The sequence below is a fragment of the Oncorhynchus mykiss genome, chromosome 5, assembly GCF_057628025.1.
Source record: "Oncorhynchus mykiss isolate SJ-2025 chromosome 5, ASM5762802v1, whole genome shotgun sequence".
Taxonomy (NCBI): domain Eukaryota; kingdom Metazoa; phylum Chordata; class Actinopteri; order Salmoniformes; family Salmonidae; genus Oncorhynchus; species Oncorhynchus mykiss.
The window spans coordinates 52,094,974-52,108,306 of NC_143026.1; the positions used below are offsets into that span (position 1 = coordinate 52,094,974).

The 13,333-nt window shown below is 40.3% G+C and overlaps 1 protein-coding gene across 1 annotated transcript in view; it reads left to right on the plus strand.

Annotated features, from left to right (window-relative positions):
* The window catches only part of LOC110522961 (arf-GAP with coiled-coil, ANK repeat and PH domain-containing protein 2), a 123,337-nt gene that overhangs the window by 51,290 nt on the left and 58,714 nt on the right, over positions 1-13,333 (plus strand). Inside the window, 2 exon segments of the mRNA XM_090235144.1 lie at positions 4,650-4,694; positions 4,798-4,893. Coding sequence (XP_090091270.1) covers positions 4,650-4,694; positions 4,798-4,893 — 141 coding nt within the window.

Sequence of the window (13,333 nt, forward strand, 5' to 3'; positions counted from 1 at the left end):
TCTGACCAGAGCACCTTCTTCCACATGTTTGGTGTGTCTCCCAGGTGGCTTGTGGCAAACTTTAAACAACACTTTTTATGGATATCTTTAAGAAATGTCTTTCTTCTTGCCACTCTTCCATAAAGGCCAGATTTGTGCGGATTGTTGTCCTATGGACAGAGTCTCCCACCTCAGCTGTAGATCTCTGCAGTTCATCCAGAGTGATCATGGGCCTCTTGGCTACATCTCTGATCAGTCTTCTCCTTGTACGAGCTGAAAGTTTAGAGGGACGGCCAGGTCTTGGTAGATTTGCAGTGGTCTGATACTCCTTCCATTTCAATATTATCGCTTGCACAGTGCTCCTTGGGATGTTTAAAGCTTGGGAAATCTTTTTGTATCCAAATCCGGCTTTAAACTTCTTCACAACAGTATCTCGGACCTGCCTGGTGTGTTCCTTGTTCTTCATGATGCTCTCTGCGCTTTTAACGGACCTCTGAGACTATCACAGTGCAGGTGCATTTATACGGAGACTTGATTACACACAGGTGGATTGTATTTATCATCATTAGTCATTTAGGTCAACATTGGATCATTCAGAGATCCTCACTGAACTTCTGGAGAGAGTTTGCTGCACTGAAAGTAAAGGGGCTGAATAATTTTGCACGCCCAATTTTTCAGTTTTTGTTTTGTTAAAAAAGTTTGAAATATCCAATAAATGTCGTTCCACTTCATGATTGTGTCCCACTTGTTGTTGATTCTTCACAAAAAAATACAGTTTTATATCTTCATGTTTGAAGCCTGAAATGTGGCAAAAGGTCGCAAAGTTCAAGGGGGCCGAATACTTTCGCAAGGCACTGTATAGCTTGGGTTTCATAGTGTTGCTGTGAATGGGGAAGTTGACTGCATTTACTAGCACATAGGGTTGCACATTTTGGGGAATATTCATAGGTGGAAACTTTCTGTGGGAATTAACAGGAATATATGGGAATTAACAGAAATATATGCAAATTAATATTAATACCGTTTAAATGTAGATTTTTTGCATTGGATATATTTACCATATCATATGGAGACAGAAACATACAATTTTTACAGAAGTATTTTTTTTTTTACAGAAGTATCATAAGTATACATGATTGCAAATGATTAAATACTTCCAATAGAAGAAAGAAAAATGTTGCGAATTTAACTTTAATTAAATGAGATGATTCATCACATGGGATGATTTCACCGAACAACAAAAGAAAGGGAATATGGAATGATCCCCAATGATCCATTGCATCTCACAAAAAGTGTTTTCAACATACAGTGGGGAGAACAAGTATTTGACACACTGCCGATTTTGCAATGTAATAAAATGCAAATTAATTACTTAAAAATCATACAACGTGATTTTCTGGATTTTTGTTTTAGATTCCGTCTCTCACAGTTGAAGTGTACCTATGATAAACAATTACTTACTACATGCTTTGTAAGTAGGAAATCCTGAAAAATCGGCAGTGTATCAAATACTTTTTCTCCTCCCCACTGTACATCTGTAAAATGATAGTCTAGAAACTAAAGCTTTGGTTGTCTTCCTCTCAGGCTTCCATGTTTTCTCCCTGGACCTCCTCAATGTCCACCTCTTGAACATCAGACTCTGAGGCCTCATCTTCACTGTCACTTTCCAACCTTGTTGAGGATGGCTCGTTGTCAGGCTCAAAAAGCATAAAATTTGCCCGGTTGGCCACCAATTTTCCAACCCTTATATTGGTCAGCCTGTTGCGTGCTCTGGTGTGTGTGTTCCCAAACAAGGACCAGTTGCGTTCTGAGTGGGCTGATGTTGGTGGGATTTGAAGGATGATGGAGGCAACGGGGGAAAGAGCCTCAGATCCACAAAGTCCCTTCCACCAGGTGGCTGATGAGATATGTTGGCACAACTGTCATATTGTATCTCCATCCCAAAGCCTTTGCTTGGAAGTGTACTTCGCCAGACTGCCAAGAACCTTACCTTCATCCAGGCCAAGGTAGTGATGACACCATAGGCCTTGTTGATCTCTGCACCAGACAGGATGCTTTTGCCAGCATACTTGGGGTCCAACATGTACGCTGCAGCGTGTATGGGCTTCAGGCAGAAGTCTTCACACTTTTTGATGTATTTCAGAACTGCAGTTTCCTCTGCATGTAGCAACAGTTAAGTGGGCAGGGCAGTACGGATTTCTTCTCTTACATCTGCAAGCAGAGTCTGAACATCAGCCAGGATGGCATTGTCTTCCTCAATCTGCAATGGCTACTGCTATAGGTTTCAGGAGTTTCAGGCTGCTTACCACGCTCTCCCAAAATACATAATCCAGGAGGATCCTCTTGATGGCGCTGTCCATATTGGCAGACTGTGATATATGGCCATTTCTTGGAGAGACTCCTTCCCCTCCAGGAGACTGTCAAACATGATGACAACACTACCCCAACGGGTGTTGCTGGGCAGCTTCAATGTGGTGCTCGTATTCTTCTCACTTTGCTTGGTGAGGTAGATTTCTGCTATAACTTGATGACCCTTCACATACCTAACCATTTCCTTGGCTCTCTTGTAGAGTGTATCCATTGTTTTCAGTGCCATGATGTTCTTGGGGAGTAGATTCAATGCATGAGCAGCACAGCCAATGGGTGTGATGTGAGGGTAGGACTCCTACACTTTAGACCAAGCAGCCTTCATGTTCGCAGCATTGTCTGCACCAGTGAAAATACCTTCTGTGGTCCAAGGTCAATGATGACTGCCTTCAACTCATCTGCAATATAGAGACCGGTGTATCTGTTGTCCCTTGTGTCTGTGCTCTTGTAGAATACTGGTTGACGGGTGGAGATTATGTTGTTAATTATTCCTTGCCCACGAACATTTGACCACCCATCAGAGATGATTGCAATACAGTCTGCTTTCTCTATGATTTGCTTGACCTTCACTTGAACTCTGTTGAACTCTGTATCCAGCAAATGAGTAGATAAAGCATGTCTGGTTGGAGAGGTGTATGCTGGGTGAAGAACATTCAGAGATCTCTTCCAATACACATTGACTGTGAGCATCAGAGGTCAGCATTTCTCTGACTACATTTCTCCATTGAGTCAAAAAATCTTCTGATTCCAGGAGGACCATGTCGTTATGGTGTCTGATTCATCATTTTCACCTCGAATTGAAGTAGAGGAGAGCCTTTTGTCAGAGGTTGCTTGTTGTGAGCGCTGAGGGAACTTTATGCACTTGGCCAGATGATTCTTCATCTTTGTTGCATTCTTCACATATTATTTGGCACAGTATTTGCAAATGTACACAGCTTTTCCTTCATTAGCTGCAGCGAAATGTCTCACATCAGATAGTGCCCCTGGCATTTTCCTGTAAAGATTAGAAAAAAAAATGTTTAAAAAACCTAAATACAATTCCATGCACAGATAAATAGTTAAGCAGTTAGATTAAACAACTCCTTTGTAAGATTAAAAAAACACTCTTCAGTTAGCAGGCTCAAGCAAGCTAAACCCCACATGGTTGTAAAAACTATCTAGCAGAAATGGTTAACAAGTAAAAAAGTATTTAAACAGGTTTTGCAGTAGGCTGCTGTTTACTAGTTAACAAAAACTCATGTATTTATATAAAATATATTCACCTTTCCAAATATTGTAATCAAAACTTACCAGAAAGCATGTAGACCTTGGCTCAAACAGGTAGTGTGGGCTCAATAACATCTCAGTAGTGTGCAAGATCTTGAGAAACAGCTGTACATGTGATGGAAGAGTGCACTTCACATATGATGGAAGAATGCATGCAGGGGGTTGCAATTCCATTGAATTGGGGATATTTTAACCAAAATATGCCACAAGACTTAGAATTGCCTTGTGTATCTCACAAATTTGTTGAATTTAAGCAAATTTCCCCAAATTCCAGGGCTTAACTCCCCATGGAAAATTTCCTGGAAAGTGTCCGACCCTTTGCAACCATACTAGCATGCACGTTTTACAATAACAGCAGTGTTCTGCAAGGGCTGCCCAATAATTTATCAAAGTCTTCCCCTTGAAGAGGTAGTGCGGTATCGAGCTCGCTTGCTATCAATCAAGTGCTCCGAAAATCTATAAGCCCGGAAAGCAAGGCTGATTTTAAAGGGGCATTCCATTGAAGTTCCACATTTTAATATGTTGTTATTTTCCACATGAGAGTCCTCAGCATGTCAACAACACCTTCCTTAGCAGCTATAATGGGACATTTAGATGTTTATCAATTGACATGGACACAGTTATTTTAAGTTGCTCAATGTCCTCTCAACTGCCCAGCCTGAAAAAAACCTTCCACTGGTCTCAAACCATTCCGCTTTTGCAGATTTATGAAAGAAAGTAAAAGCATTAGTAGAAGCGAGGAGAGTAGAATTGAGTAAATGCAATACACCTATCCCATTCCTAGGGCCTGCTTCTACCTATCCAGTTCCTACAACATCTATAGTGATGTAGTTCTGGCTAATTATACATTATTCATGATGCCCATTTAATGGGAACCAATTAACTTTAAATGCATTTGAAGTTTATTGGTGTGAACTAGGAGGAGTATTTGATTTGATCATTTCACTAGTACAGTGCTCTCTTTTTCTCATATACACATGCGCTCACACACACTGGTGACCCAATCTAACCGTGAGCTTTTCTTTCTACCCACACAGATCAATGTACTCCAGTCTAAGAGAAGATCGGAAATCCTCAAATCGGTAAATATTGTTTTCTATGAAAATAACCATATGAACTTAACTGTTGTTCCCATGTCTTTTGCCTCGTGTACGACGTCTTAGATTGGTATGTTCCTGTCCGTAGATGCTGTCCTTCATGTACGCCCACCTGACCTTCTTCCACTAGGGTTACGACCTCTTCAGTGAACTACAACCTCTCATGAAACAGCTGGGGGGACAGGTAGGCCTTTATCCCATTTACTCCCATTAAACTGTAACTGTATCTCCACCTGGCCCATCCGAACGCATAGTGCTTCTTAAACCTCTCCTCGGGGATCCCCAGATGTTTTACAATTCACCTAGTTAAGGCCTTGATGATGATAAGTTGCCAAGTTGAATCAGATGTGCTAGCTCTGGGGGGGTTCCCCGATGAGATGTTTGAAAACCACTGTCCCCTCAGCGCTAACACACCTGATTCAACTTGGCAGCTTATCATCAAGCTCTTACTCTCTATACAGAAAGGTAAAGCCATGCCAGGCAACGCTTTTCCTCCCTGCCAAGGAGTTGAACTAGGGTGAAAAGTAATTGCTTCGGCCCACAAACCAAACTGTTGTCCATTATTTTTGCTGGGTGCACACATGTACAAAAATGTGCCCTAGTTTAGTTCAGTGGCACTAGGTGGAGCCAATCAACACTAGGCCTGTGGCCAGTGATGATGCACTTTCATTGTGTGTGTCATGGTCACTGGTAGCGCTGACCTGATGCGATACTATCATGATCCTTAGGTGCCGATACTGTATGTATTGCAATTTGATATTGCTCACTATATGTCTGCTGAAGAGAAAGCATGAGAAAACTAGTTTTGATCAGTCAGGCAAAAAAAAGTACTGAAGAGTTATTGGCTCACTATTTAAAAAGAAGATGGAGAACATGCTTTTGGATAAAACAAACTGGAGTTTCGGCTCAGGCACAGACAACTAGCACTAGCTAACGCTACCCACTGTAGCAAATGTTAATAATTGGCACTAGGTGGGGTGAAATATGGAGTGAAATATCGATGTAATATCATCCAAAAAGAATATGTAACTATCGATCACCCCCCCCCCCCATCACTGGTCAGATATATCAGCAGCTTCCTCTGGACCAGGGGAGGTTTAAACTAGGGTTGGGCGAAATGGCCAAAGTATCATATCACATATTGACGGTTTGACAGCATTTTATGTTTTGTGAGTAGTGCGTGACCCCAGGGTGGCAGCACAAACATTCTAAGTGATTTCAATGGGTCTTTCTCCATTCTTATTGTTTTATACTGTTCAGTTCAACTTCAAACTAAAAATGATTTCCTGCATTTTCATACATTTCTACATTTCCTGCACTCATTTGAGATCATTTCCACACTGCCACGTAGGGCTGCATGATATGGGCAAACAATTTAGGCTTTATTTTTAACCAAATGTTGCAATTGATTTAGAGCAAAACACTTGGGTGAACTGTTGGAATCATGGAAATATAATGATTATTCTAATTCTATAGTTATAATATAATAGTGGGCACTTTAAATAGTGTTTTTTGACATGACACCGAATGAAAATGCCAGGGAGGAGTTATTGTGACAGGGTAGGATCCAAAGTTTTTCCTAGAGGACACTATAATCTTTGGCTACGTTGAATGTTTTCTCTTAGCTACTTCATGTAGCTAACATATTCATGCTTCGCATATTCCTCTTTGATTTAGAAGATACTGTTGCACAAACAACATGCTGATTTATACCATCACTGGTATTATCTGGCTGTGTAGCTAATTACGTTTGCTCTGACTCGGTACATTTATTAGCTAGCTAGCCAGCTAACTAGAGATTAGCTTTAGCGGCTATCAAAATTTAGTCCCAACTTGCTAATAAAAGACAAATTAGCTGTTTGCAGATGTAAGGAAAACAAACTAATAGTGTAATGATAGAATGCTAGTAAATTTATATTAAGAAGCACATTTAAAGTAGCATCGTTGTCATCAACATTGTTGCATGTGCTGCATTGACCATGAAGACTGAACGCAAATGTTGCGTGGTCGAGGAACAACAAATGCACTCCTTGAGTGACGGAGCGAGACTAGGTCTGTGTGGAAAGCGGCATGGCGAGAGCGGAGAGAGATGACTCAAGTAGTGAAGTAAACTATAAAAATTGACTTTACACACGGCAAATCACATTTAACATCTCTAGGGTAGGGGGCAGCATTCGGAATTTTGGATGAAAAGCATGCCCAAATTAAACCGCCTGCTACTCGGGCCCAGAAGATATGATATGCATATAACTGGTAGATTTGGATAGAAAACACTGTAAAGTTTCCAAAACTGTTAAAATATTGTCTGAGTATAACAAAACTGATTTGGCAGGTGAAAACCTGAGAAAAATCCACTCAGGAAGTATTTTTTGGGGGGGGGTTTGTAGTTTTATATTCAATGCCATTACAGTATCCATTAACTTAGGACACAATTTGCAGTTCCTATGCCTTCTTTAACCGTCTTTAGAAATTGTTTCAGGCTGTATTCTTATAAATGAGGGAGTAAGACCAGTCTGAATGAGTGGACCCTGACGTGTCACAGAGCTTTTTCATGCGCAATCCCGAGAGAGTGCATTTCTTGTTTACCTTTTATATTGACGACGTTATTGTCCGGTTGAAATATTATAGATAATTTAGGCTAAAACAACCTGAGGATGGAATTTAAAAATCTTTTGACATGTTTCTATGAACTTTGCGGATACAATTTTGATTTTTTTTGGTCTGCCTGTTTTGACTGGGTTTGAGCCTGTGGATTACTGAAGAAAACGCGCAAAGTTTTTGGATATAAAGAGACTTTATCGAACAAAAGGAAAATGTATTGAGTAAATGAATGTCTTCTGAGTGCCACTATATGAAGATCATCAATTAATTAATTAATTGTATCTATATTTCTGAGTTTTGTAACGCTTCTGCTTGGCTGGTTACTCTTTGTAATAATTTGTCAACTGGGCTATGTTCTGGGCTAGGTATGTTCTGGGCTAGGTATGCTTTCGCTGAAAAGCATTTTATAAAGCATTTTATAAATCTGACACTGTGGTTGGATTAACAAGAAGTCAATCTTTAAACCTATGTAAAATATGTTTTGTTTTCTGAATTTTTATAATGAGCATTTCTGTATTTAGGGCAGTACGGATTTCTTCTCTTACATCTGCAAGCAGAGTCTGAACATCAGCCAGGATGGCATTGTCTTCCTCAATCTGCAATGGCTACTGCTATAGGTTTCAGGAGTTTCAGGCTGCTTACCACGCTCTCCCAAAATACATAATCCAGGAGGATCCTCTTGATGGCGCTGTCCATATTGGCAGACTGTGATATATGGCCATTTCTTGGAGAGACTCCTTCCCCTCCAGGAGACTGTCAAACATGATGACAACACTACCCCAACGGGTGTTGCTGGGCAGCTTCAATGTGGTGCTCGTATTCTTCTCACTTTGCTTGGTGAGGTAGATTTCTGCTATAACTTGATGACCCTTCACATACCTAACCATTTCCTTGGCTCTCTTGTAGAGTGTATCCATTGTTTTCAGTGCCATGATGTTCTTGGGGAGTAGATTCAATGCATGAGCAGCACAGCCAATGGGTGTGATGTGAGGGTAGGACTCCTACACTTTAGACCAAGCAGCCTTCATGTTCGCAGCATTGTCTGCACCAGTGAAAATACCTTCTGTGGTCCAAGGTCAATGATGACTGCCTTCAACTCATCTGCAATATAGAGACCGGTGTATCTGTTGTCCCTTGTGTCTGTGCTCTTGTAGAATACTGGTTGACGGGTGGAGATTATGTTGTTAATTATTCCTTGCCCACGAACATTTGACCACCCATCAGAGATGATTGCAATACAGTCTGCTTTCTCTATGATTTGCTTGACCTTCACTTGAACTCTGTTGAACTCTGTATCCAGCAAATGAGTAGATAAAGCATGTCTGGTTGGAGAGGTGTATGCTGGGTGAAGAACATTCAGAGATCTCTTCCAATACACATTGACTGTGAGCATCAGAGGTCAGCATTTCTCTGACTACATTTCTCCATTGAGTCAAAAAATCTTCTGATTCCAGGAGGACCATGTCGTTATGGTGTCTGATTCATCATTTTCACCTCGAATTGAAGTAGAGGAGAGCCTTTTGTCAGAGGTTGCTTGTTGTGAGCGCTGAGGGAACTTTATGCACTTGGCCAGATGATTCTTCATCTTTGTTGCATTCTTCACATATTATTTGGCACAGTATTTGCAAATGTACACAGCTTTTCCTTCATTAGCTGCAGCGAAATGTCTCACATCAGATAGTGCCCCTGGCATTTTCCTGTAAAGATTAGAAAAAAAAATGTTTAAAAAACCTAAATACAATTCCATGCACAGATAAATAGTTAAGCAGTTAGATTAAACAACTCCTTTGTAAGATTAAAAAAACACTCTTCAGTTAGCAGGCTCAAGCAAGCTAAACCCCACATGGTTGTAAAAACTATCTAGCAGAAATGGTTAACAAGTAAAAAAAGTATTTAAACAGGTTTTGCAGTAGGCTGCTGTTTACTAGTTAACAAAAACTCATGTATTTATATAAAATATATTCACCTTTCCAAATATTGTAATCAAAACTTACCAGAAAGCATGTAGACCTTGGCTCAAACAGGTAGAGTGGGCTCAATAACATCTCATTAGTGTGCAAGATCTTGAGAAACAGCTGTACATGTGATGGAAGAGTGCACTTCACATATGATGGAAGAATGCATGCAGGGGGTTGCAATTCCATTGAATTGGGGATATTTTAACCAAAATATGCCACAAGACTTAGAATTGCCTTGTGTATCTCACAAATTTGTTGAATTTAAGCAAATTTCCCCAAATTCCAGGGCTTAACTCCCCATGGAAAATTTCCTGGAAAGTGTCCGACCCTTTGCAACCATACTAGCATGCACGTTTTACAATAACAGCAGTGTTCTGCAAGGGCTGCCCAATAATTTATCAAAGTCTTCCCCTTGAAGAGGTAGTGCGGTATCGAGCTCGCTTGCTATCAATCAAGTGCTCCGAAAATCTATAAGCCCGGAAAGCAAGGCTGATTTTAAAGGGGCATTCCATTGAAGTTCCACATTTTAATATGTTGTTATTTTCCACATGAGAGTCCTCAGCATGTCAACAACACCTTCCTTAGCAGCTATAATGGGACATTTAGATGTTTATCAATTGACATGGACACAGTTATTTTAAGTTGCTCAATGTCCTCTCAACTGCCCAGCCTGAAAAAAACCTTCCACTGGTCTCAAACCATTCCGCTTTTGCAGATTTATGAAAGAAAGTAAAAGCATTAGTAGAAGCGAGGAGAGTAGAATTGAGTAAATGCAATACACCTATCCCATTCCTAGGGCCTGCTTCTACCTATCCAGTTCCTACAACATCTATAGTGATGTAGTTCTGGCTAATTATACATTATTCATGATGCCCATTTAATGGGAACCAATTAACTTTAAATGCATTTGAAGTTTATTGGTGTGAACTAGGAGGAGTATTTGATTTGATCATTTCACTAGTACAGTGCTCTCTTTTTCTCATATACACATGCGCTCACACACACTGGTGACCCAATCTAACCGTGAGCTTTTCTTTCTACCCACACAGATCAATGTACTCCAGTCTAAGAGAAGATCGGAAATCCTCAAATCGGTAAATATTGTTTTCTATGAAAATAACCATATGAACTTAACTGTTGTTCCCATGTCTTTTGCCTCGTGTACGACGTCTTAGATTGGTATGTTCCTGTCCGTAGATGCTGTCCTTCATGTACGCCCACCTGACCTTCTTCCACTAGGGTTACGACCTCTTCAGTGAACTACAACCTCTCATGAAACAGCTGGGGGGACAGGTAGGCCTTTATCCCATTTACTCCCATTAAACTGTAACTGTATCTCCACCTGGCCCATCCGAACGCATAGTGCTTCTTAAACCTCTCCTCGGGGATCCCCAGATGTTTTACAATTCACCTAGTTAAGGGCTTGATGATGATAAGTTGCCAAGTTGAATCAGATGTGCTAGCTCTGGGGGGGGTTCCCCGATGAGATGTTTGAAAACCACTGTCCCCTCAGCGCTAACACACCTGATTCAACTTGGCAGCTTATCATCAAGCTCTTACTCTCTATACAGAAAGGTAAAGCCATGCCAGGCAACGCTTTTCCTCCCTGCCAAGGAGTTGAACTAGGGTGAAAAGTAATTGCTTCGGCCCACAAACCAAACTGTTGTCCATTATTTTTGCTGGGTGCACACATGTACAAAAATGTGCCCTAGTTTAGTTCAGTGGCACTAGGTGGAGCCAATCAACACTAGGCCTGTGGCCAGTGATGATGCACTTTCATTGTGTGTGTCATGGTCACTGGTAGCGCTGACCTGATGCGATACTATCATGATCCTTAGGTGCCGATACTGTATGTATTGCAATTTGATATTGCTCACTATATGTCTGCTGAAGAGAAAGCATGAGAAAACTAGTTTTGATCAGTCAGGCAAAAAAAAGTACTGAAGAGTTATTGGCTCACTATTTAAAAAGAAGATGGAGAACATGCTTTTGGATAAAACAAACTGGAGTTTCGGCTCAGGCACAGACAACTAGCACTAGCTAACGCTACCCACTGTAGCAAATGTTAATAATTGGCACTAGGTGGGGTGAAATATGGAGTGAAATATCGATGTAATATCATCCAAAAAGAATATGTAACTATCGATCACCCCCCCCCCATCACTGGTCAGATATATCAGCAGCTTCCTCTGGACCAGGGGAGGTTTAAACTAGGGTTGGGCGAAATGGCCAAAGTATCATATCACATATTGACGGTTTGACAGCATTTTATGTTTTGTGAGTAGTGCGTGACCCCAGGGTGGCAACACAAACATTCTAAGTGATTTCAATGGGTCTTTCTCCATTCTTATTGTTTTATACTGTTCAGTTCAACTTCAAACTAAAAATGATTTCCTGCATTTTCATACATTTCTACATTTCCTGCACTCATTTGAGATCATTTCCACACTGCCACGTAGGGCTGCATGATATGGGCAAACAATGTAGGCTTTATTTTTAACCAAATGTTGCAATTGATTTAGAGCAAAACACTTGGGTGAACTGTTGGAATCATGGAAATATAATGATTATTCTAATTCTATAGTTATAATATAATAGTGGGCACTTTAAATAGTGTTTTTTGACATGACACCGAATGAAAATGCCAGGGAGGAGTTATTGTGACAGGGTAGGATCCAAAGTGTTTCCTAGAGGACACTATAATCTTTGGCTACGTTGAATGTTTTCTCTTAGCTACTTCATGTAGCTAACATATTCATGCTTCGCATATTCCTCTTTGATTTAGAAGATACTGTTGCACAAACAACATGCTGATTTATACCATCACTGGTATTATCTGGCTGTGTAGCTAATTACGTTTGCTCTGACTCGGTACATTTATTAGCTAGCTAGCCAGCTAACTAGAGATTAGCTTTAGCGGCTATCAAAATTTAGTCCCAACTTGCTAATAAAAGACAAATTAGCTGTTTGCAGATGTAAGGAAAACAAACTAATAGTGTAATGATAGAATGCTAGTAAATTTATATTAAGAAGCACATTTAAAGTAGCATCGTTGTCATCAACATTGTTGCATGTGCTGCATTGACCATGAAGACTGAACGCAAATGTTGCGTGGTCGAGGAACAACAAATGCACTCCTTGAGTGACGGAGCGAGACTAGGTCTGTGTGGAAAGCGGCATGGCGAGAGCGGAGAGAGGTGACTCAAGTAGTGAAGTAAACTATAAAAATTGACTTTACACACGGCAAATCACATTTAACATCTCTAGGGTAGGGGGCAGCATTCGGAATTTTGGATGAAAAGCATGCCCAAATTAAACCGCCTGCTACTCGGGCCCAGAAGATATGATATGCATATAACTGGTAGATTTGGATAGAAAACACTGTAAAGTTTCCAAAACTGTTAAAATATTGTCTGAGTATAACAAAACTGATTTGGCAGGTGAAAACCTGAGAAAAATCCACTCAGGAAGTATTTTTTTGGGGGGGGGTTTGTAGTTTTCTATTCAATGCCATTACAGTATCCATTAACTTAGGACACAATTTGCAGTTCCTATGCCTTCTTTAACCGTCTTTAGAAATTGTTTCAGGCTTGTATTCTTATAAATGAGGGAGTAAGACCAGTCTGAATGAGTGGACCCTGACGTGTCACAGAGCTTTTTCATGCGCAATCCCGAGAGAGTGCATTTCTTGTTTACCTTTTATATTGACAACGTTATTGTCCGGTTGAAATATTATAGATAATTTAGGCTAAAACAACCTGAGGATGGAATTTAAAAATCTTTTGACATGTTTCTATGAACTTTGCGGATACAATTTAGATTTTTTTTGGTCTGCCTGTTTTGACTGGGTTTGAGCCTGTGGATTACTGAAGAAAACGCGCAAAGAAAATGAAGGTTTTTGGATATAAAGAGACTTTATCGAACAAAAGGAAAATGTATTGAGTAAATGAATGTCTTCTGAGTGCCACTATATGAAGATCATCAATTAATTAATTAATTGTATCTATATTTCTGAGTTTTGTAACGCTTCTGCTTGGCTGGTTACTCTTTGTAATAATTTGTCAA